The 25,168-nt window shown below is 30.8% G+C and overlaps 1 protein-coding gene across 3 annotated transcripts; it reads left to right on the top strand.

The window, feature by feature from the left end:
- The first annotated feature begins 1,231 nt into the window (after positions 1-1,231).
- Positions 1,232-22,855, top strand: LOC139489177 (BTB and MATH domain-containing protein 36-like). Of its 3 annotated transcripts, none has more exons than XM_071275351.1 (4): positions 1,232-1,509; positions 17,400-17,469; positions 19,129-19,419; positions 22,249-22,855. In XM_071275351.1, exons 2-4 carry the CDS (start codon positions 17,460-17,462, stop codon positions 22,611-22,613), a joined length of 666 nt encoding a protein of 221 aa, XP_071131452.1. In that variant the 5' UTR covers positions 1,232-1,509; positions 17,400-17,459; the 3' UTR covers positions 22,614-22,855. The 3 variants fall into 3 exon arrangements, with proteins under 3 accessions (XP_071131452.1, XP_071131451.1, XP_071131453.1); XM_071275350.1 differs by lacking the exon at positions 1,232-1,509 and adding an exon at positions 13,022-13,100; XM_071275352.1 differs by lacking the exon at positions 1,232-1,509 and adding an exon at positions 16,443-16,485.
- Positions 22,856-25,168: the final 2,313 nt, after the last annotated feature.

Below are 25,168 nucleotides of genomic sequence, written 5' to 3'. Positions count from 1 at the left end.
GCTTCTAAATAAACAAACCATAGATACCAGGATTGAAATTGTGTACTTACGCCAGACTTACGTTTCGTTTAACAAAGACTCATCAGTGACGCTCGAATAAAAAATGTTAAAAAAGGTAAAATAAGGTATTCTAACTGAATGTAAATGACATCCTTATCTTTTTATATTTTCTACAAAATGGTCAATTACCTTTCTGCATGTATTAGTTTGTCTACTTCTGTGTTAATGCAGTAACTATAAATAACTCAGCAGTGTCTAAAATGCAATGCTCCCTAAAGAAACCAATGTATTTGGTGAACATGATGAACAAGAATGACCAAACTGTTGTAGCAGATGGTTGCTGTTGTGAATAGGAAAAAAAATCTTCATGTCAAAAAGTAAAATAACTAAATTACATAACTCGAAAGAAAAATCATATCGAATTGTCCCTTATCAAATGGCAAAATCAAAAGGTCAAACAAATCCAATGAATGAAAAACAACTGTCATAAATTCTGAGTTGGTACAGACATTTCCTTTTGAAAAAAAATGGTGGATTAAACCTGATTTTATAGCATGTTAAATCGCTCACCGACTTGCCAGTCGCATACAACTCCATTACATTGGCAACAGTACTATTATGTTACAAAATATCTTCAAATCAATCTTTTCAACCTTAGTTCTAATATATTTGTTAATATTATCGGAAGCACATGGCTGTATTTCTTCATGTTTGACACATGTTGATGAGCACATGGTTGCATACCTGGTAGGTTGTTATTGTATGACTTGATTGGTTATTGTATGTCGGAATGCAGGTATTCGAGGGTAAGATCGTGATTCTCGTGCAGACTCTTATTATAGATAATAGATATTTTTATAACAAGTTATTCGACGTTCTGCCTTTCCCAGAAGCATACCTTTCGTTTCGTTATACATATACCCCCACCCCACCCATTTGATAGATTTTAGTTAGCCAGCTTAATGATGTTACATGATCATTTGTAATAATGTATTTATTGTATTTTGTAGATTGTCGTAAATTTTGATTTTTGTTGGATGGAATTTCGATATGGACTTTGTATTGGTGACATTTGTGTGATATATTTTTCTGAGATTAGTTATTAGATGTAGAAGAACATTCAAATGAATATTGAAACATGAAATGGTTTTGATAATTGAGAAAGATTAAAGTATTTTAAAGTTTGCTACTCACAAGGAGAGCTCACTCCTATAGTATACATGTATTGAGTTTTATTGACTAAATTATTTATGTTCGGTTAAGCATGGCGAATAAGAACATAACATTAGTAATACTTCATGGGACAATGAAAAGTAAATATTTGGATTAGCACGTTGGATACACTGTGGGTTATATTTGTTGCTATATCTTATATTTCAGATTATATAATTTGTTACAAAGTTCATACACTACTGTTTGTTTTTAGATAATACAAACTACAAATTTATAGATAAATAACCGGCTTATGACCTCCATGCCAGCGACGGATTACTGAACACATGTCTAAAGGTAATGTAATAATTCTGAGAAAGTGCGCCTATGGTGTTTAATTTTAATGTAGAATAATATCAAATGATTTATGCTTCAACATAAGACAAATATGTAATGTATAAATTTGTATTCGAAATATCTTGTCATGTTCTGAACATGATGAATATTTTTTAAAATTTTAGGCTGGAAAGAATGGTCATTTATAAGTGCACGTTGCGTGCTCTTTGTATATGCTGGTTAAAAGAACTATTCGATATTTCCAATAAAATGACTTTACTCGACATAACCGACCTAACTCAACGTAATTCGTCCTATTGCATTGAAGCATAACAGAGGGGAGAATACACAGCATGCGTGTTTGCTTTTTAAACACGCATTTTTTGCTGAAATATACTTATGTAAAAATCTCCCCCAACTATTTTTTTTCATCTTTAAATATTTTGTCATTACATTTCGATCGATTTTATTGACACACATATTATAATGGAATAAGTAAGTAAGCAACTTGTAATCAAATACACCCATCATTTCTTGTCATTTCTCTTGACCCATATTTTAGTTCTCCTCAAATTATGAATTCTAAAAACTACCAAGACAATATTTAGCATGAAAATATTAAAATAATTAATTCCGAATCGAGAAGGTTGTCTCTTTTTTTTTTAAATTGTAAGCGTTTAAAAAGCGTTTGCCAACACACCCGAATGTAGAAGTTGTACTCGACTATTTAAAAAAAATTCTTTTATTTAATTGTAGATAATTTAATGTGGGCAGAAATTTATATCATTGACATATTTATCGAAAAGTACTTTTTCGTCTTTACCTATACTATTGTATGGGACGAGGTTTTTGTCCATGTCCATGTACTAACAACGGAGATTTAACCTCACAGTATAGTACCTATGATGATGATAATATTGATGTAAGTCTTATGTCCTGCGACAAATATTACACATATATAAGGATGATGAAATGGTAATGATTGTACATGCCCAACACTTATAGCCGCATTTTCATATGCTAGGTAACAAGAGAGCGTAACCGCTGACACAATTGTCTTTCTACGAGTAAACCAATACCTGCTCTTACTCGTGATTGTATCATGCATGCTGGAGAAGCCGAAAAATACAGTCTTAAAGTCATTCAATCAGGGGGTCCAATAAAATTGCTACCAGTCGATACCATATAACTCAATCAATATATGTGATATTTTAAGAATCAACTTCTAATTGGATAAGTAAGAGCATAAGAAAATTCCCCTAAAGACTGAAGTGAAAAATGTCTGAAAAATGTAGTAAGTATGTAAATTGGCATTCTCAGCCCCTTTTAATGAGAGATACTTACGGACAGGATATTTTTATCCAATTACTCTGTACTATAAATTGATAGTTTTATTTAGTAGTAGTGGTCAATGTTTATAAGCAGATTATTAGTCGTCAGTTGCTAATCAAGTACACCTTCCAAATTACAATTTATATAACGAATTGCTGTACACATTTATTTACATACATTATTATCAATTACAATATATTTTTTTTAATGTTCATTGACTTTCAATTGAGAGAAAATGTATGTTAACCTTTAAAATTCAAAGAATTACAAGACCTGTATATATCTTTTTTAATATACACATCCCGTTGTCGTACCGTACTATGTTTTTCCTGTTGAAAAAAAAATCAACGATTGTAAATAAAGGAGATTAACTGCAGAAGAAATATAACGGTTGAAATAATGCTTTATAAAGTATGATGCAATCCAAGTTATCAACTTTAACAGAGACACATTCTCATTAACACTTTGAGTTCAATAATTCTGAAATCGCTGAAAAAATCGATCTAATGATAAATACCCACGGAAATTAAATATTATAAAATATAAAATAAAAAACGAAAAGAAGAAGGGAAATCAATCTGATAACGACAAACAAAAGCAATGAAAATATCAAATAATAAAAGGTTCATTAAGTTTTGAAAAGTATATCGGAAAAACAAAGTAAGACAAATCAAATAAATCGTATGATAGGTAAAGATACGTATATATATATATACTTCTGAGTCAGTGACAACTCTACAACAGATGTATCCATCGGATCGCCATCAATGATGATGATACATGGCTGTGTACATAATATATATACAACTCGTCTAAACATCAACCCAACAATGTTAGATCTGTAAATTTGCTTTCGCATATATATATATACGTAGTCTTATGTCAAAGAAGTTTAGGCGGGAATCTCAATAATCATATGATATATAAAAATCATGATTTCTTTCGTTTTTCATCATCTTAGAAATCCTTGAAATTAATCAAATTTATTGTAAATGGCTTTTATAGTTAAGGAATACTTAGTTAAAACTTGAGTGACACATTTAACAAAATTGATAGGTTATCAATAACCGGTCCCGTTACGTGCGTTCGTCGAGTTAGGTACGTATGTCATTTTTTTGGAAATCTCTATTCAAACATAATCAAACATGATCAAAATCTAAGTATTGGGAAAGTCGTGAACGGACTTTTTCCAAACATCACGACTAGATTTATTGAGATGACATGGGTTAAATATTGTAGATAAGCAAAGACCTATGGAAACAAGATCTGATAAACAAATTTAATAATACTTTTAGATATTTGGATGATATTTTGGCTCTCAATAATGACGACTTCAGTATGTATATTAATGAAATTTATCCTGTTGAACTTACTTTAAATAAAGCAAATACTAACAATGACCACTGCCCCTTTCTCGATCTTGATATCTATATCACTAATGGAAAGCTGAATACTAAAATTTATGATAAAAGGGATGATTTTTCATTTCCTATTGTTAATTATCCGTTTTTAGATGGTGACGTTCCCTTGTCATCATCTTACGGTGTTTATATATCTCAACTTGTACGATTCGCTCGTGTATGTAACAATGTTTTAGATTTTAACGAGAGAAATTTATGTATTACTGAAAAATTATTACACCAGGGTTTTCGATATCACAAACTAGTCAAAACATTTACTAAATTTTATTATCGGTATAAAGACATCATTCGTAAATATAGCTCAACATGCAGAGTTCTAATACGTTCAGGTATTTCACATCCAATTTTTTATGGAAATATTCTTTATAAAGCACAAAGGTGTCAGTATTCACCTCAGAAACTTAAAAAACCTTTGAATAGACTTATTAAGAAGAGATATAATTACGATACTGTTGTCAAGTCATTATAGATTGCATATTTTGGCGTTAATATTGAGTCACTGATAAGGTCTTTGCATCGGAACTAAACACATTTATTCTAAAAACAGTTGTTGGCATGACAAGGGTTATGTTCTTCTCACATATGTTATGATGGTATGATACTAAACCCCTAACGGGAAGGATTGTGCCTGATGTTCATATGATGAAATCATAATCTTTCAGTCAGTTTAATTGAAGTCTGGAGCTGGCATGTCAGTTAACTGCTAGTAGTCTGTTGTTATTTATGTATTATTGTCATTTTGGTTTTTTTTTCTTTGGTTACATCTTCTGACATCAGACTCGGACTTCTCTTGAACTGAATTTTAATGTGCGTATTGTTATGCGTTTACTTTTCTACATTGGTTAGAGGTATAGGGGAAGGTTGAGATCTCACAAACATGTTTAACCCCGCCGCATTTTTGTGCCTGTCCCAAGTCAGGAGCCTCTGGCCTTTGTTAGTCTTGTATTATTTTAATTTTAGTTTCTTGTGTACAATTTGGAAATTAGTATGGCGTTCATTATCACTGGACTAGTATATATTTGTTTCGGGGCCAGCTGAAGGACGCCTCCGGGTGCGGGAATTTCTCGCTACATTGAAGACCTGTTGGTGACCCTCTGCTGTTGTTTTTTATTTGGTCGGGTTGTTGTCTCTTTGACACATTCCCCATTTCCATTCTCAATTTTAGGTTGGTAGTTTTAAACTATCTCAAATTAAAAGAAAAAAGTAATATAAAGCAAATATGAAAAGTAAAAGACGCCGTCCTTTATTTTAACACATGTGCAGGTCAATTTAAGTACGATTGAATTAAGCATTTAAGTTCACTTTACGAATCGCGCCCTTGAATTTAATCACTGTGTAGTACATACATTATTTCGTGAAAGGCTACGAGTCGATGGACGCGTAACAAATTGTCAGACTGGCGATCGCATTGCAATATGTGACCCAATACCAAATCCTTTGCCAAAAACTTTATTCATAGGTAAATACAAAGCAGTGGTACTCCATCGAGGTCAAGTTGACACCCGTACAAACATTAAATGCAATAAATGTCTACAAGAGGGACATAAATCTTATGAATGCCCAAACGATTGGGTGTGTCGAACATGTGGTGGCAGCGGTCATAAAGCAAGCTATTGCACTACTTGCCCAGATGATTGGGTATGTCAGACATGCGGGAAGTCCGGTCATACAGCAAAATACTGTAATGCAGACTCCGAATCTTTTAGTGAAGATAGCCAATCTGAATCAGAATCAGATTCAGACATTCCCACACATCCAGAAAGCTGTCAAAAGGATGCGTCACAAACAACCCAAGCAGCTGAAGCAGAACAAAAAACGCCTAGCTTTACTTTTAACAAACAGGCAAGCAACAATCTTGAAAATCATTCAAACCTAAGTGAAAAAAAGGAACAACGACATGTCAAAAAGGCTAAACGAGCAAAAAATAAAAAGGACAAACAAAATTCAAATAAAGATCAGCCGAGCATGGAACGCTTCCTAGCAGAAGCCTTTAGAACTCCATCAAATAAAACAAATGAAGAGAAAAAAACACGTACTAAACAAACAGCAAGTACTCCTACTGATGAGCTTCACAAGAGAGAAGAACCAGTGAAAAAAACAAAATCCTAAGCTCATCTTAATTATAACTATCAACTACAAATCTCCATGGGTTTTAAATTGTATATATTGTATATATTTCTTTGTTTACTTTGTATTATAAACATAGACTGTGTTTATCAAGTGAACAAAATTGTAATTTGTGAATGTGATGTCTATATTGTAGATAGCATACATTCAAAAGAGAAATATCAGAATAGTTGTTTATTTAAAAATGTAGTAAATACAGCATATATGAAATTATTTGTAAATGAAAAATGTATAGACTATGAATATAAAGGTGGTAAATCTTCTTGGATAAAAAATATTGTTCCATGCACATCTAAAACAAATGAAAATTGCTTAATTGGTTGGAGCACTAAATTAACGAAATGCAGTATTCATAGACACACTTTAATCCTTTGTCATAATATATTCTTGGAATCAAGTAAAAAAACAGCCAGTCTTGAAGTATAAAAGTACAGTTTCGGTAAATGACAATCTTCCGATGTTCTATTCTTCAGGATACGAACATATTTCTACACAGTTATTTTTTATAAACATTAACGAAACAGCCAAAAATATCCAACTGTTCTTGAACTTAGATATCACACACTTCTTTAATTGTTGTGCACATATTTCCAGAATTAAGCACTTCTAGTAAAGTCATTTGGCTAACAACATTCTGTGACACGATTAATTCCATATCTGTAAAAAAATATAAAAGTTGTAAATACAAAAGAACCACCCGCGCTATCAAAAATACAGTAAATGACAATGCTAATGTTTACAAAATACAAGACGTTTTCAGAAAGTCAGTAATGAAACTAAAAATAGAAATTAACTTTACCTGTGCTATTTATAGGTCTAAAAATAACTACATGTTTATCTGGGTCACGATACATAGAACAGGTTTATACATTTTGCTAGATTTAAATAAATCGTTTAAGAGATCAACAATTAAACTTCTTTAATACTATAATGAAAACAAAAAACTTCCACATTTGCTCACTTAATTGTCAAGGTTTAGCGAGAAAGGAAAAGCGCTTTAGATTATTCTCTTGGTTTCAACAGCAGAAATGCGACATTTTAATGGCACAAGAAACTCACTTGTCAAAAGATTTGATAAAGCAAATTAACAATGAATTCCATGGCAAACATCTTCACAGCCTAGGCACAACAAATTCAAGGGGAGTTTCTTACTTTATTAATAAATCACTAGACTTTAAATTAATTAATGAATTTTGTGATAAAGAAGGGAGAATTATTATAATTAATATAGAAATTCAAGATAAGATTTTTACCTTAGTAAACTTGTATGCACCTAATGAAGTTCATGCAAGAAACCAATTTTATAAAAAAGTAAGTAAATTAATTGAAGAACACACTCTTGGTGCTCTAATAGTAGGGGGAGATATGAATGATTTACTCTCAGCTTTAGATACAAAGAACAATAAATTACATAAAAAGTTAAAAAAGCCAGTCAATGGTTTAAAACAATTAATTAAAACACATAAATTGATAGACATTTGGAGACAATTAAATAAAGATAAAAAACAATTCACATGGAAAAGAAAAAATTCTACAAATGAAGCTAGTAGAATAGACTTCTTTATAATATGCACACAAGCACGCCTAAGTACTGTATCTGCTGATATCAGGCCTGCACAAATTTCATTCACAGACCACCAGGCTATTTCGCTTAAATTAGACATTTATGCAAATAATCGGGGTAAAGGATATTTTAAAATGAATAACAGTATATTGACTGATACTCAGTACAATAAACTAATAAATAAGTTAATTGAAAAGCATGAGCAAAATTTTAATCTTACAAATGTCCTAAATCAGTGGGACCTGCTAAAAACTGACATAAGAGAGTCTACTATCCAATACTGTAAATCAAAAGCCAGAGAAAGGAAAAATAATATTTTAATAATGGAAAACAAACTAAATCTTTTAAATGAAAAATTAGACAAATTACCTGATAGGAAAAATAATGAACTTTTTAATCAAATAAAAAATTTAGAAAAAGATTTAGAAGAGATATACTCTTTAAAAGCCAAAGGAGCCCAAGTTAGATCAAGAATAAAATGGGTAGAGGAAGGGGAAAAAAATACTAAGTACTTTTTATCTCTAGAAAAAAATAGACAGGCTAAAAAATCTATTAATAAATTAATGACCAAAACCGGTGAGGTTACTGTTGATCAAAGTGAAATTTTAGATGTAAGTAAAGAGTATTATAAATCTCTGTACAAAAGTACATGTCCCGAAACTGAAATTTTAAAGACATACATAGAAAATACCCCCATTGATCATTCTTTAACTCCTTGTGAAAGCAAACAAGTGGATGGTAAATTAACTTTAGAAGAGCTAACATCTTCTATTTATAATATGAAACTAAATAAGACTCCAGGCAAAGATGGCTTAACAGTTGAGTTTTATCGACAATTTTGGCCAAATTTAAAACATATTGTATTGAATGTTTCTAATACATGTTATGATAATGAAACTTTATCTGAGACCCAAAAGATTGGGATAATATCATTGATTTTTAAAAAAAATGACCCTTTGTCCTTAGATAATTACCGTCCAATTACTTTATTGAATACTGATGTAAAACTTATTACATATACTTTAGCACAAAGACTAAAAAAAATCTTACCCCTAATTATACATAGAGATCAAAATGGTTATGTTAAAAATCGATATATAGGATTTAACGTACGCCAAATTCAAGATATTATAGATTATGCTGAAAACTTTAATATTGATGGAGCTATACTATTTATTGACTTTTCTAAAGCGTTCGATTCACTCGAATGGGACTTTATGCTGGAATCATTAAAAAAATTTGGATTTAATAAGTCTTTTCAAAAGTGGGTCAAAACACTTTACCATGATATAAAAGGATGTATTTTAAATAACGGGTGGATTTCTGAAACCTTCGGGATTCAACGGGGAATTCGACAAGGATGCCCTTTAAGCGCGTTATTGTTTGTTTTATCAGTTGAAATACTGGCTTGTAGGATAAGGGATAATAATGATCTGAAAGGGATACAAATAAAAATTGATAAAAATACTCACAGCCTAAAAATCTCACAGCTAGCAGATGATACAACTCTCTTTCTAAGATCTAAAAATGAAATAAAAAATGCACTTAATTTAATAGAAACTTTTGGATCTTTTTCAGGGCTTAAACTTAATAGAAATAAAACAGAAGGTATATGGTTAGGTAAACTAAAACACTGCAAAGACAAATTTGAAAGTATCAATTGGAAAGATACGGTGAAAAGTCTTGGCATTTATTTTGGCCTGAACAAAAAAGAATGTGAAACAATAAATATAGAAAGACAGTTTGAAAAATCAGAAAGGATACTAAATGATTGGAAGAAAAGAAAATTGAGTATGATAGGAAAAATAACTATAATTAAAACACTAGTTATTCCCAATATAACATACGTTGCTTCATTGATAAATCTAAGCAGTGAAATTATTAGTCAATTTAAAAAAATCTTATTTAATTTTTTATGGAAGGGTGGTAGCGAGAAAGTTAAACGCTCAGTGTTAAGAAAAGATTATATTGAAGGGGGATTAAAAATGACAGATATTGACGCATACATTGAGGCTATTAAAATAAATTGGGTTAAAAGATTAACTGATGAAACTTGGGCTAACTGGAAAATCATACCTACTTTTTATTTTAGAGAGTTTGGGGAAAATAATTTAATATTTAAAATGAATCTTAATACTCATAAGTCACTAGAAAACCTTAAAAACTTACCTACATTTTACTTTGAAATTTTGAAATGTTGGATTAAAAATGGAGGTGGAAAGACGAAAGTACCTGATAATTATAGAGATATAAGAAAGCAAGTTATTTGGGGAAACCAGTATATAAAAACAGGTGGTAAAAGTTTATATTATAGTAATTGGGTAAAGGAAAACATAATTTTTGTAAATGATGTAATTGATGATAAAGGAGAAATTTCTCATAAAATATTAGATAAACTTAAAAAGAAACAAAATTGGATTTCCGAAATATGTTCCCTTCGGAAAGCTTTACCCAAAAGTTGGATCCAAAAATTAAAGAGCAATATATCAAAACATACTAAAATCAACATTACACAAGACATTAAAATGTTAAGTAATGGATTGTATTACGATCTAGACAAAATTAAGTTTAAAGAAATTTATAATATTATTATCAGGTCAAATAAAGAGCTTCCAGTAGGTTTTTGCTCATGGAAAAACCAACTATCAGGTGAAAATGTTATATATTTCATTAAGAAAAATTTATCTTTCACCTTTCTTTTTTTAAAAGATAATAGATTAAAAATGTTTAGATGGAAATTACTGCATAATATTTTAGCTATTAACCATAATTTGTATCGCTGGAAGGTAGTTAATAGTGAAAACTGTGAACTATGTTCTAAATCTGATAGCTATAATCATTTTTTCTTTGAATGCACATGGGTAAAAAATTATTGGACATTTCTACACAAAATATTTATGTATCTTAATATTGGGCAACATGTTTTTTGTCTACAAAATCTTGTAGTAGGGTACAAAATTGAAGATGTGGATTATCATGTACTTAATCATATTATAACAATTGTTTGCTTTGTGATTTATAAATGTTTTTATTTATCCGAAAAGAGAACCAAATATGTGAATATGATGTCAGTCCTAAAAAACGAAATTGATACACAAATTTTATATCATCCGGAAAATTCCTTTTTGAGAAAATTTCAAAGAAAATTTTTAGAAAATTGATTCTTTGGCTGTCATATTTATAGTTGATTGACCTACATTTTTGAGAATCACAAAAATGTCATTGAAATAAAAAGAAGACAAATTTCTAACGAAATTGCTTTTTACTTTTTTTGTTTGATTATCATATATAGTATATCATTCAATGTTTAGCGTACTTGAAAGATAAGACACTATCTAAAATTAAAAACTACCATAATTCAATTATACTGACCTCTTAATCCGATCGAAACCATGCTCTTTCACTTTCGATTAATCCAAAACTAAAAGCTAAACAAAAGACGGTCAAAGTTCCGTTTTTCTTTTCATTGTGAAGTAAAGTACATGTTGTAGACAGCTATTACTCTGTTAATTGTAACTAACACGCAATACTACATGTATGTAAAATTATAAAAAGTTTACCAATAAAATCCCCTGGTTTTATTGGTAATTAACTATACAGGGCAGAACCTTAATGCCATTGTTGTAACATTAAGGAGATTTGTTAACAACTATTATAGTAAAATAAAGTATCTGAAGTTGTAAAAAAAAAAAAAAAAAAAAACTATTTAACATGTGACTGACACAAGTATAGTTTTCTTTTACGTTCACTTTGTTATAGATTTAAAAAGTTGTATTTTTCTCTCTTATTAAACAATAAAAAGTGTTTTCAACAAAAAAAAAAAAAAAAAAAAAACGAATCGTGGACTGCATAACCCTTTTTATCTATTGAGATAAACAGATAGTCGAAACACACATGCTCAAACACATTCTGTCACACAGGTATCAACATTTAGATTACACAGTTTTGGATTACATAGGTGTGAAACCGTTATTATGTACCGGATCCAATGCATGGTTTGGGCTACAGTAGTTACATGAGAAAACCACTCACATTCATTTAAGACACATATAATCGTGTAAAACATTATCAGTCAAAAGTGTATTAGAGAAAAAGATAATAATATTGAGCATCCCTTTATTGCAATGATATATATCATATCTAAAAATGAAAATACAATCATTAAATAAATCAGTCAGTCTAATGCTACATGTGTGCAAAAGAATAAAACTTCAGATTTGTTAACTTTATGTTATAAAAAAAAATGAAAAATCTCATTGCATCATAGATTTGATAAAACATTAAACAATATAACATATTCAATCACATAGCTTCAAAAATCTAGAATATCTAAATTAAACTTGCTTATGAAATAAAAGTCAGTTATTTGAATATGTCGAAACAGATTCTTTTTTAACTTGGCTCCCGTTTACCTGATGCCTGCAAAATAAATAAAAATTTGCAATTGCATCACATTCTCTATATTGCTGGTGCTGGTAAAATAGAATTTTTATAGAAATATGCTATTTTCGTGAATTAAGATATTTTAATTACAGCCGGCAACATAGCCACTGTCTATTTATTAAAAGATCACGTCACGGTTCTTACGTTTACTGTGGACCATTATCAGCTGACTTTCGAAATTAGAAAAAAATATGCAAAAGGAAAGCCCAATTTCATTGTATTTATACATGTTATAAAACTACTGATAATTATTCAAATCTGATACAATACATTTCTCATATATCTGTATAACAATTTGATCATGACAAATAAGTGTAAGGCATTTAATTGTATTAACATATTTATTTTCTATTCCAAAACACATTGCTACATATTATAAGAGTCCAGCACTTTAGGGAAGGGTCTCTGTTTGTTAATACCAGAAATGCAAAGTAAACTTCTGTTTAGATAAATTTATCTAATAATATAAGATTAATATTTATTTTATAAGCCTAAATTATTATATTATCAACAAAGAGTTATACACAAATATCAGTAAGTTTTATTTAGATAACAATTTACAATACATAATCTAGCATGTATTTTTCGTATTGACTCCGGAAAAGTTTTATATTTCTTCCGGGGGAGTGTTATTTTTATAGACTGCATAAAATACCTTCCTTAAAAAGTAGTTATCCAACATTCATTGATTGTTTTTCAAATAGTGTGCTAAAGAAAAGTCACAGGTATGTCTGATTTAAGATTTATTTGTGATTTAAATAAGAGTAAGATTCTATAAATAATTCAATTTCTGATCTTTTCTTTATTAACAGTAATAAGTCCCGTTATAAATCATGAGATATGTAGCGGTGAAAGGTAAAAATTATATAACTAAATATTTCCAGTTCGATCTATGTGTAATTTGTAAAATTATCTCCTTTATTGATTTATTAGTTAAAGCCTTTATGTTTGCTAAATCATATACTTTTCAATATAGAAATAATCATAAAAAGTTTGCAGTTTTGTCTGCCACACGTTAATTTATATCTCGTATTGAATTAATATATGTCATACATTAATTTTCCTATTTTTCAATATTGATGAATTTTATGTAAAAACTATGTATCTCATATGTTGATTATTTGGTGAATACCACAATCTAGCGAGTCATAGATTAATACTTTTTACTCTTCCAAAAACATTGGCTTATTTTATTCAATTTAACAATGTATTTATCCCATGTGCGAACTGATTCTTAAATAAATAATGGTTAGTACCATCAGTGATTTCTGACAACTGTAATTTTTTCCAAACATGGTCAAATTTCTTATCTTCAAATTTCTAAAAATCCTTTCAGATTTTCCAAATGTTTTTCAGCCTTTTTTTCGCACACATTTATGTTTCAACAAAAAAAACCTTAACATTTAACTGATTTAGCTGTACAGTTGATGGTTTCACATTTTTTTTCAGTACATATTTTCCCCAAATAAATGCCTTATGTTTTTTTATCTCTTTTATTAAAGCCTTGATAGTGTAGCAAATACAGATTTCAATCATATTCAAAACTGTCAAAATGTCTTTTCACTTGTTTTTTTTTAAGTGTGGTGTCATCTACAAGTTGTCTGATTTTTGATTACCGTGTTATCCCATTTTTTTTTTAATTTTAAATCTTTCATATTATGGGCTTGACATATAATTCATGGCTAATATTATTATCAGGTAATTTCAACTCAAATGATAAATGTTTTCATTGAGAACAAATACATACGCATAATGTATTATAGATATGTTGTTTTTACCGTACTGTTTTACTTAGCACCAAAAAGACCATTGATGTAACACGGTTGTGGTTTGAAAAACCGAACCCAAAGTAAAATTCATAATGGAAAGTCCCTTATAAAAAGGCAAAATCAAAAGCTCAAACACATCACACGAATGGAAAACAACTGTCATATTTTTGACAAGGAAAGGCATTTCCTTGTGTAGAAAGTGGTGGATTCATCCTGGTTTTATAGCTAGCTTTACCTATCACTCATATGACAGTTGCATATAATTCCATTTTATTGACAAAAATTTGTGAAGAAAATAAACATACATAATAGACGTAAATTTCAAAAAAAGGGGTACACCAGTCAACGTCGTGTTATAATCGTAATCTCTATACAAAAGAGGTTAACCAAAAAAACATTACACAGGGGCATTTAAAACAGGCACATAAGCAAAAAAAATTAAAGACAATAAACTAAGTACGTATACATAGCCACATCAAAATGATTTTAACTATAATGGTCTACACAGTAAAGGTAAATAACGTACAAAGAAAACAGAAAAACACTATAACACGTAATTAAGATGATAAACAACGTCAGTACCTACAATTTATATTTTAGACCATCGTGCAAAGTGATTTAAAGTCTGTTCAAAGTTTTGATTTTTCTACCCTATATACCACTTTGCCTCATAATAGAAAACAATTTTTAAGGGTTCCACGGAACCCAGTGTCTCGCCTACTTTGTGAAGCTAATAAATGTTTTAAAAACATTAACTGCAGATTGTATGTAATGTTAACTGGAAGAAAACTGCGTACATAACTAACTTGATTAAGTAACATACGGAAAAACAGGAAATAAATTTTTACAAAATTTCCTTCTAGATACTATTTTTTTTATCATAAACAAACATCTGTCCAAGTTTTGTACAAATCCAGGATAGTTTAAGAAAGTTATTAAAATTTAAAAAACTTTAACCTAAGAGTGAATATTATAAGTAAAATAGATAACAAAGGAATTTTGTTCACAAAATTTACTTCTGGATACCATCTTCTGATCATAAAAACAAGCTTTTGACCAAGTTTGGTAGAAATCTAGGATAGTTGAAGGTATTTCAATTTTAATAAACTGTTATCACAGAGATACATGTATGTCTCGCGTTTTTGTAATTTGGATAATGCAAATGTTGAAATTAAAATAGCAACATTTTAACATGTAAGTTTTGCAAATATGTAAAGTCAGTGAACAATGAAGGTATATGGCTAAACAATTTCCATGGGAATGAGATTTTCCAATGCTAATACAACTGCATACCAAATATCATTCACTTATTATAAGTATTTACCGTTCGACAAACCATAACACAAACTAATACATGTAAAATAAGCACAATTTCAAAGTCTAGACCATAACTGAGGTGGTAGGCCCAAATAATCTCCATGGAAATGAGATGTGCCAGTACTAACACATCTGAATACTAAATATCTTTCACTTAATACTAGTGGTTCATCATAAACTAGACCTTATCACAAACTAGAACATTGTTCACGCCGCCACCGTCGCTGACGCCGACGCCGGAAACAGCATACCTATGTCTCGCTTTTAGCTCCATTAAGTGAGACAAAAACTGTAACCACAGAGTGAATGTAATGTTAACTAGCAGAAAAACTAAGTCCATAATGCATTTATAAGTAAAATACGGATAAACATGGTTTTGTTTTGAATTTACTTCTGGATACTATCTTCGGATCAGAAACAAACATCTGTCCAAGTTTGGTAGAAATCAAGGATAGTATAAGAAAGTTATTAAAATTTCAAAAACAATTTAACAACAGAGTGAATATTTATGGATGCCGCGACGAAAACAATTACGATGCCGACAAAAACTACTAGGACGCCGACATAAACTACTACGACGACGACGACGGAATGTAGGATTGCTATGTCTCGCTTTTTCAACAAAAGTCGGAGACTCGACAAAAAAGCACACACCTTATCAAATTTGCATTTAAAATGAAGTCAGAATCCCATTATATATTTTCAACCTCTTTTATGTCATTTTTAAGTAGCAACAAACAAAAGAACTATGTTCATGGAACCTGCTATGAAAATATAACTGCACTTGAATTTTTACTAGATAACATTTGTGTTCGCTATGGAGATTCCGTGTTATGTAAAGTTATCGAAATTTCAATGGGAACTAACTGTGCACTACTTATTGCAGACGTGTTGCTCTATGGTTATGAGATACAATTTATAACTAAAATCAACAAAGACCAATCGATACAACATCTGAAATAAAAAATTAATAACACTTTTAGATATTTCGATGATGTAAAGGCTCTCAATAAAGACGACTTCGGTATGTATACTAAAGAGATGTATCCTGCCGAACTGACTTTTAAAAAAAGTTGACAATGAGCACTGCTCTTTCCTGGATCTTAATATCTGTATCTCTAACGGGAAGCTTAATACCAAATTTCATGATAAAAGAGATTATTTTTTTTTATTTCTTATTGTCAATCATCCATTTTTAGATGATGACGTTTCCTTGACACCATCTTATGATGTTCTATATCTCAACTTGTTCGATTCGATCGTTTTTGGAAATAAACAAACATATTTATTAAAAAAAAAACACAGGTGTTGGCACAGTACGGGCACGATACGGGTTATATTCCTCTAAAGTATTTTATGATGATATGATACAAAACCCTCAACGGGAGGAATTTTGCTTGATATTCACATGATGAAGGCATAATCTTTCAATCAGTTTAAGTGAGGTCTGGCGATGGCATGTCAGTAGCCGTAGGAAGTCCTTTGTTATCATTGTCATTTTGTTTAGTTTCTTTTATTTCCTATTTTTACTGAACTTGTACACATTTTAAGGGGCCAGCTGAGTACCACCTCCGAGTGCTCGATTGTTTCACTGCGTTGAAGAACCATTTGTGGCATTCGGTTGTCATCTTCTCCTAGGTCAGGTTGTTCTCTCTTTGACATATCCCCATTTCAACTCTCAATAAACATTAGTATTGGAGGTTTGCAACTATGAATTCGAAAATAATTTCAATTAAAGCTACCAGGAATGAAAATTTGTATTTGCGTCAGACGGGCGTTTCGTCTACAAACGCCTCATTAGTGACGCTCGAATCAAAAAAATAAATGTGTATTGATCTGTTGATCTTTATTTAAAGTATCTATGTACATCTATAATGCATATAATGTATACGTAAGGTTCATTATTATTTTCTTTTTTGCCTCCTACAAACTATACAGATAAACTCGATGAAAATAGCTGCTTATGACATACTATACTAGCGACAGCTTACAGATAACATGTTTAAAGGTAATGTTATAATACTGAACAATAATAAAAATGAAACCTTTATAAACAATCATAATTAGAAGAGGAAGCGCATGTAGTCCTATATTACCAGGTGATGAATTCCAATCAGAAATGATACAATAAGATTTTTTATAATAGATACGATATTTAAATGTTCTAATCATAATGAATATTAATCAATATTTACGATGAAAAACACGATCTTATGTAAATGCAAGTGAGTTAATGTACAAAAAAATGTAAACATGATCAAATATAAGTATGATGTGCAAAAGTGGAATAAATATTTTTTCAAGACATCACGACTAAATTCTTTTAGACAATATTGGTTGAATATGAGTATTAGTTTTACATTGTCTCAAATTAAAAACAAAAATACTTTTATTGCAAATCTATAGCGAAAATACGACGTCCTATAATTCTTTAAAAAAAAAGGGAAGATGTGGTATGATTGCCAATAAGACAACTCTACACAATAGACCACATGATACATATATCATACAAACAACTATAGATAACCGTATCGTATTCAACTATGGGAAAAGCCCATAACGCATATTCATCTATAAAAAGGCCCCGAAATGACAAATGTTAAACCATAAAACACGAGAACTAACGACCTAATTTATGAACAAAATAATGAACGAAAAACAAATATGCAACACAGCGACAAACGACAACCACTGATTTACAGGCTCCTGACTTGGGACAGGAATATACAGAATGAGGCGGTGTTAAACATGGGGCGTCTAATCCTCCCCATTACATGAAACAGTTGTGTTACAGTACAACGAAAAAACAGACTGAAAATCGGTTGAAAAAGCCAGTAAAAAGTAAAATCACAAAAATACTGAACTTAGAGGAAGATCAATTGGGAAAGTCCATAATCACATGGCAAAATCAAATAAAAAAACGCATCAAAAACGAATGGACAAAAACTGTCATATTCCTGACTTGGTACAGGCATTTTCAAATGTAGAAAATGGTGGATTAAACCTGGTTCTATAGCGCTAACCCTCTCACTTGAATGACAGTCTCATCAATTTCAGATATTTTTACATTGATGCGTTAAATAAACAGACACAATAAATATAATAGTCAAAATATGGGTACATCAGTCATCATCGTTTAACAATTTTAAAAGGAACTAACAGAACACAAAAACATCTACTATCTACGAACACATTTATTGAGTGTCTGACATCAGAAAATTTTATACGTCACATAATTCAGTGGTTGTCGTTTGTTGCTGTGTTACGGTTTTGTTTTTCGTTCATTTTTTATACATAAATTAGGGCGTTAGTTTTCTCGTTTGAATTGTTTTACATATGTCCTTTCTGAGCCTTTTAAAGCTGACTATTCGGTATGGGCCTTGTTCATTGTTGAAGGCTATGCGGTGACCTAAAGTTGTAAATTTCTGAGTCATTTGGTCTCTTGTGGAGAACTGTCTCATTGGCAATCATACCACATCATCTGTTTAAAATTAACTCATTAGATGGATACAAAAGCATGTAGAAATACATCCAACAAAAACATAGGCAGGTATGTACTTGTACATACCAACAACAAAATAAACAAAGTACATTAATGTTTATGATTTGTTGGAAACCTTGCCCTTACAATTAACAGAGAACAGTTGTTATGATTTTTTTTAAACAGGGATAAAGGCGTCTGTAAAAGTCAAATGCGTTGAAATTGATGACATAACAAGCAAAGTGCAGAGAATGAAATCCAGTTTTGCAGAACCCGATGTTGTGTTGATAGTTGAGGGAGAAAAAATATTTACACATCGGGCAGAGTTAATGAAGAAATCGCCTGTGTTTAATTCGATGTTCTCTTCTAATTTCAAGGAGAAAGATAAATTTGAAATAGAACTGCCAGGAAAAAACTTGCATCATTTTTTAATGTTTTTAAGATGCACCCTTGATGGATATGGCGATTACATAGAAGGTATATATTAACCTCGATAACTTTTAAAAAGCGAAGTTTACATCATCAAAAACAAAAACAAACAAAAAAGGGGGCGAAAGATACCAGAGGGACATTCACTTTCACGGATCAAAAATAAACTAACAACGCCATGGCTATAGAACATAAATATAAGAAGATGTGGTGTGAGTGCCAATGAGACAACTCTCCATCTAAATAACAATTTAAAAAAGTAAACCATTATAGGTCAATGCACGGCCTTCAACACGGAGCCTTGGCTCACACCGAACAACAAGCTATAAAGGGCTCCAAAATTAATAGTGTAAAACAATTCAAACGGGAAAACCAATGTATGCAATAAATATTCTTTAAATAGACTTATTAACAAGGGATATAGTTACGATACTGTTGTCAGGTCATTATAGATTGCATATTTTGGCGTTAATATTGAGTCACTGATAAGGTCTTTGCATCGGAACTAAACACATTTATTCTAAAAACAGTTGTTGGCATGACACGGGTTATGTTCTTCTCATATATGTTATGATGGTATGATACTAAACCCCTAACGGGAAGGATTGTGCCTGATATTCATATGATGAAATCATAATCTTTCAATTAGTTTAATTGAAGTCTGGAGCTGGCATGTCAGTTAACTGCTAGTAGTCTGTTGTTATTTATGTATTATTGTCATTTTGTTTTTATTTTCTATGGTCACATCTTCTGACATTAGATTCGGACTTCTCTTGAACTGAATTTTAATGTGCGTATTGTTATGCGTTTACTTTTCTACATTGGCTAGAGATATAGGGGGAGGGTTGAGATCTCATAAACATGTTTAACCCCGCCGCATTTTTACGCCTGTCAGGAGCCTCTGGCCTTAGTTAGTCTTGTACTATTTTAATTTTAGTTTCTTGTGTACAATTTGGAAATTAGTATGACGTTCATTATCACTGAACTAGTATATATTTATTTAGGGGCCAGCTGAAGGACGCCTCCGGGTGCGGGAATTTCTCGCTACATTGAAGACCTGTTAGTGACCTTCTGCTGTTGTTTTTTCTATGGTCGGGTTGTTGTCTCTTTGACACATTCCCCATTTCCATTGTCTTACTTGTGAAAGTTGTAAGCTGCAATATTTTAATGATGTTGGTGAACAGACTTGGGTCAATTACATTGGAATGAAATTAATAAAATTACACATTACATTGCAAAAATAGTCAAAAACACTAATTACACATTACACAGTTTTTGAAATGTAATTAATTAAATTACAATTACTTTACTAAAGTTATTTATTAAATTACACATTACATTTCATCATAACTTTTTTTAAACAATATATATTATGTATATATAACATGTGTAAAATATTTATGCAAGCGTATAACATTAAGTTTTAGCAGTGCATTCGATCATCATAGGTATTTTTAATGTTTGCATCTCTCTGGTCTGAACACTTTGTTTCGACAGGAGCTGATGTGACAGGTATTGCTAGATCATAAGATGTGTTGATAAAAGAGGGTATGTGTACCTATTAACTTGCCAATACATAATTAAGGGGTATTTTGACAACTCCGAAATGGAGCCATTGGGGTTCGTGTTGTTTATTCTTTAGTTTTTTATGTTGTGTTATGTGTACTACTGTTTGTCTGTTTGTCCTTTTCATTTTTAGCAATGGCGTTGTCAGTTAATTTTCGATTTATGAGTTTGACTGTACCTCTGATATCTTTCGTCCCTCTTTTAAGTAAACATAATATAAATAAATTAATTTTAAATAAATAAAAAGTTTGTCCATGGTTTTTTTTACTTTACAATTATCATGATTATTCAAAAGTATTCTTGTCACTAAATTGAAAATAATATTTAGCACAAACAATGTATTATGTCTAAATATATATTAGCAATATTTTTCTAATTAGATAAAATACATGTAATAGTGGCATTGCCCCTAGGTTGTTTTATTACACATTTAGTCTGATTAATTGCAGTTTGTTTTTACAGCTGATAATTTTTATTTCTATAATCCTTTTGTGTATACTAATTTGACAAAATTATTGTATGCAGTCATTTAAAATTCTAAATGAACTGTCTAAGAAAGATTTACACATTTGTTTAACAATACATACATGAATTGATTGTATGAATATATACATGTTGTCAATCTATCTAGATAAAGATCTTTCTTAAAAACTGAACAACACCAATATATGATTCTCACATATTATTTTTTTAATTTATAAGACTATTTAGCAAACATTTCTGTATTTCAAATAAATAATATTTATATTAACACAATTTATTATCATTAACATGATTAATATCATAAAAGTGCATGTAATTGAAATGTAATTCAAAAGTAATTTAGCATTACATGCTTTTTTCATTGTAAATATTTAAACTACCATTACATGTAATCAAAAAAAATCTCACTTTCACATTACATTCAATTACATGGAACATTGTAATGCATTACTCTTAATTACCATTACATTTTCAATTACCCCGTCCCTGTTGGTGAACCTTGTTATGAGGTATGAAAAACTGGAAAGCCAACACATTTCTATGTACATTTTAACTGTACATAGATTTAAAATCAGCAGTCGCTTTACATCTTCTTATTCATTCAGTACAGAGATATATGCTTGAAGATATTACTAAATGTTTGTTATCAGATAAAAAAAAAAAAAAAAAAAAAAAAAATAAACGTTGCCATCCAACACACTATAGCTATGTAAAACAATCCCAACTCCTCGCAATGAAGATTATTGACTATTAACTAGGTACTGAGTATATATATATCTCAGGGTTGGTGTATGGTATGCTATTAACACAATGTAAATTGTCCTACAGATGATAATGTCCATTTCGTTATGGCACTTGCGCATGAATATCAGGTAAAGGAAATTTTGGAAAAGGCCGACACATTTTTAGCTAATCTATATACATCAAAGGGAATTGACGGATGTTACAGCGAAAAGATTGTACAAGGAATACTGGAGGCCGAAAAATTTAATATAACTAAAACCTTGGACGTATTAATAGGTCTAGCTTCCAAGAAGATATTGCATTATTTTTCATCAGCAAAAGGATACGATAAAATAGACAAATCAACTCTTTATCGAATCGCGATGAAAAGATGGGATGATAATATTGATCCTAAGAATGGTGAGCCTGTTTCCCTTTCAGGTTATGGAACTCCTTCAAAATTGAAATAGTGGACACAATAAACAGAGAAACAATCTGCTGAAAAAGAAATTTGTGTATCTATTGATGGTTGAGACTTTGTTGTTGTTATAATAGTGACGTATTCATGATATCTCATTCTATATATATAGAATGGGAAAATCGTTTGCTATTACATAAATGCTTTCTTGTTAAACTACTGTAGTAATAAAATCTGATACAATACATTTCGCATGTACCTGTATAATAGTTTGATCATGGCAAATAAGTGTAAGGCATTTATATAGGATTACATATCACATAGTCCAGGATTCGTTTAAAATAACTATATAGCATAAAAACAAAATAAGATCAAAAACAAAATGAAACATTTTGCTAATAACTGACGCAAAAGGTTTCATCAAAATGTACTCCATAACCTGTAAACCTGTGTATTATATGAAAATATTTCTTTTTGTTTTTCAATGTTACATAAAATGTGTTTATTTAAACATTCAATGTTGTTTTTATTTTTTACTTGTGTATAAGCATTTATTAAAAGTTGTACATAAACGTTACATACTATCAAGACTGAAAGAGACATTATTATACATTGTTTTTACATAAAGAGGTACACAGTTAACATCAAACTTATTCAATTATAATCCTGGTACCTTTGATAACTATTTACACCACTTGGTCGATACCACTGCTGGTGGACGTTTCGTCCCCGAGGTTATCACAAGCCAAGTTGTCAGCACTTCTGTGTTAGTTTAAACATATTTATTTATAGTGGATTGGGAAACAAGTTGTGCAACTTATATTAATCCCGTTCCACTTTGCGGATGTGAGTGCTGCCTTGTAGCGGCATTAGCCTGCTTTTTTTTTCGAAAACTACAAGGGTGTCTTTAACGTGCAAGAGATATGGCTCTCTCTTAAATAAAGGCAACAGCAGTATATCGATGTTCAAACTCATAAATCCATGGACAAAAAACAAAATCGGGGTAACAAACTAAAACTGAGGGAAACGCATTAAATATAAGAGAACAACGACACAACACTACAATGTAACACACACAGAAACGGACCAAGCAACAGACAAAATCCCACGAGAATAACAAATATAACATCATAACCAAATACATGAATTTGGGATAGACAAGTACCGTGACACGTCTTATCGCAATGTGAATTTACACTCAAAAATAAGAGAAAACAAACGACGCAACGTTGAAATGTAACACATACAGAAACGAACTATAATATAACAATGGCCATATTCCTGACTTGGTACAGGTCATTTTTAAAGAAAAAAATGGCGGGTTGAACCTGGTTTTGTGGCATGCCAAACCTCCCCCTTTAAATTAAGCCATGTGAAATATAACATTAAGATGACAACTAAACACTACAGGACTACAATATAAATAAATTGGAGAATACAATTGACAAAGAAACACACGAACCACAGCCAACAAAAGGCAACAAGTTGAAAATTTTAATACGCCAGAAGTGCATTTTATCCACACAAGATCTACTAGTGATGCCCAGATACAAAAGTTTGAAAGCCAAAACAAGCACAAAGTCGAACAGCATCGAGGACTAAAAGATCAAAAAAGTTGTGCCAAAAACGGCCAGGGTTTTCTGTTAGTTACCAGAACATCCTTATCATTTAGAATAATTTATACTTTTCCAAACAGTAAATTTATAAAATTAATAATCAAAAGCTGTACATGATAGAACTGAAATATTAACTAATTACAGGAAACAACTGAAATACATTACATAACCAGACATTTGCAACACAATATGTAGACCCATCCGAATATGTTTAAACCTCAACGCCAAGTGACGTCATATTTGAAATTGTAAAAAATGACGTCACTTGAATTTGTAAAACAGATCATCAAAAAATGAAAAATGACGTCATTTGAATGAATAAGATAGAACTAGAACTGACCCAAGATTACATTTGAACTAAATACTGATATTGCACTTAATAACAATGCAGATTTCAATATTTATTAATTTGCAAACTAAGGCAGCAATTAACTATATTATAATAGTTATCAAAAGTACCAGGATTATAATTTAGTACGCCAGAAGCTATGTACGGTTTGTTTTGAATCTCACTTGAAACGAAAAATATCGCACTGATTACGTTGAACAAAATGAAATCTAATAAATGAATGCGGTGATTTATATTATTCACCATAACACATAAATATAATAGAAAAGAAGTCAACACATTTGACAAAATCCGATGATAACACGGGTCAGCCTTTATCGTCCCCTTCCGACGGACTATCATCGTTTCCTCGAGACCATACTCGCAAATGGTGTCAAGGGAGAGCCGAAATTTCAGTCCCTGAAATTTTCGTCCCAGACGGGAATCGAACCAGGAACCTTAGTGTTAGTAGTCCGATGCACTAACCACTACACCACGGCTCTCACACAGACTTGGGGTAATTGTAATTGTAATCGTTAATCAGCTGTAATTGATTACAATTTTTCAAGTAATCAGTGTAATCATTAATCAGCCAAAAATCTGATTACATGTAATTTAATTTAATCAATTACTTTTCAAAATACCCTGTAATCATGATTACTT

This window comes from Mytilus edulis, chromosome 9 (genome assembly GCF_963676685.1).
Source record: "Mytilus edulis chromosome 9, xbMytEdul2.2, whole genome shotgun sequence".
NCBI lineage: Eukaryota > Metazoa > Mollusca > Bivalvia > Mytilida > Mytilidae > Mytilus > Mytilus edulis.
Note: the sequence above shows the minus strand (reverse complement) of the source record. Positions and strands in the feature narration are given on the sequence as shown.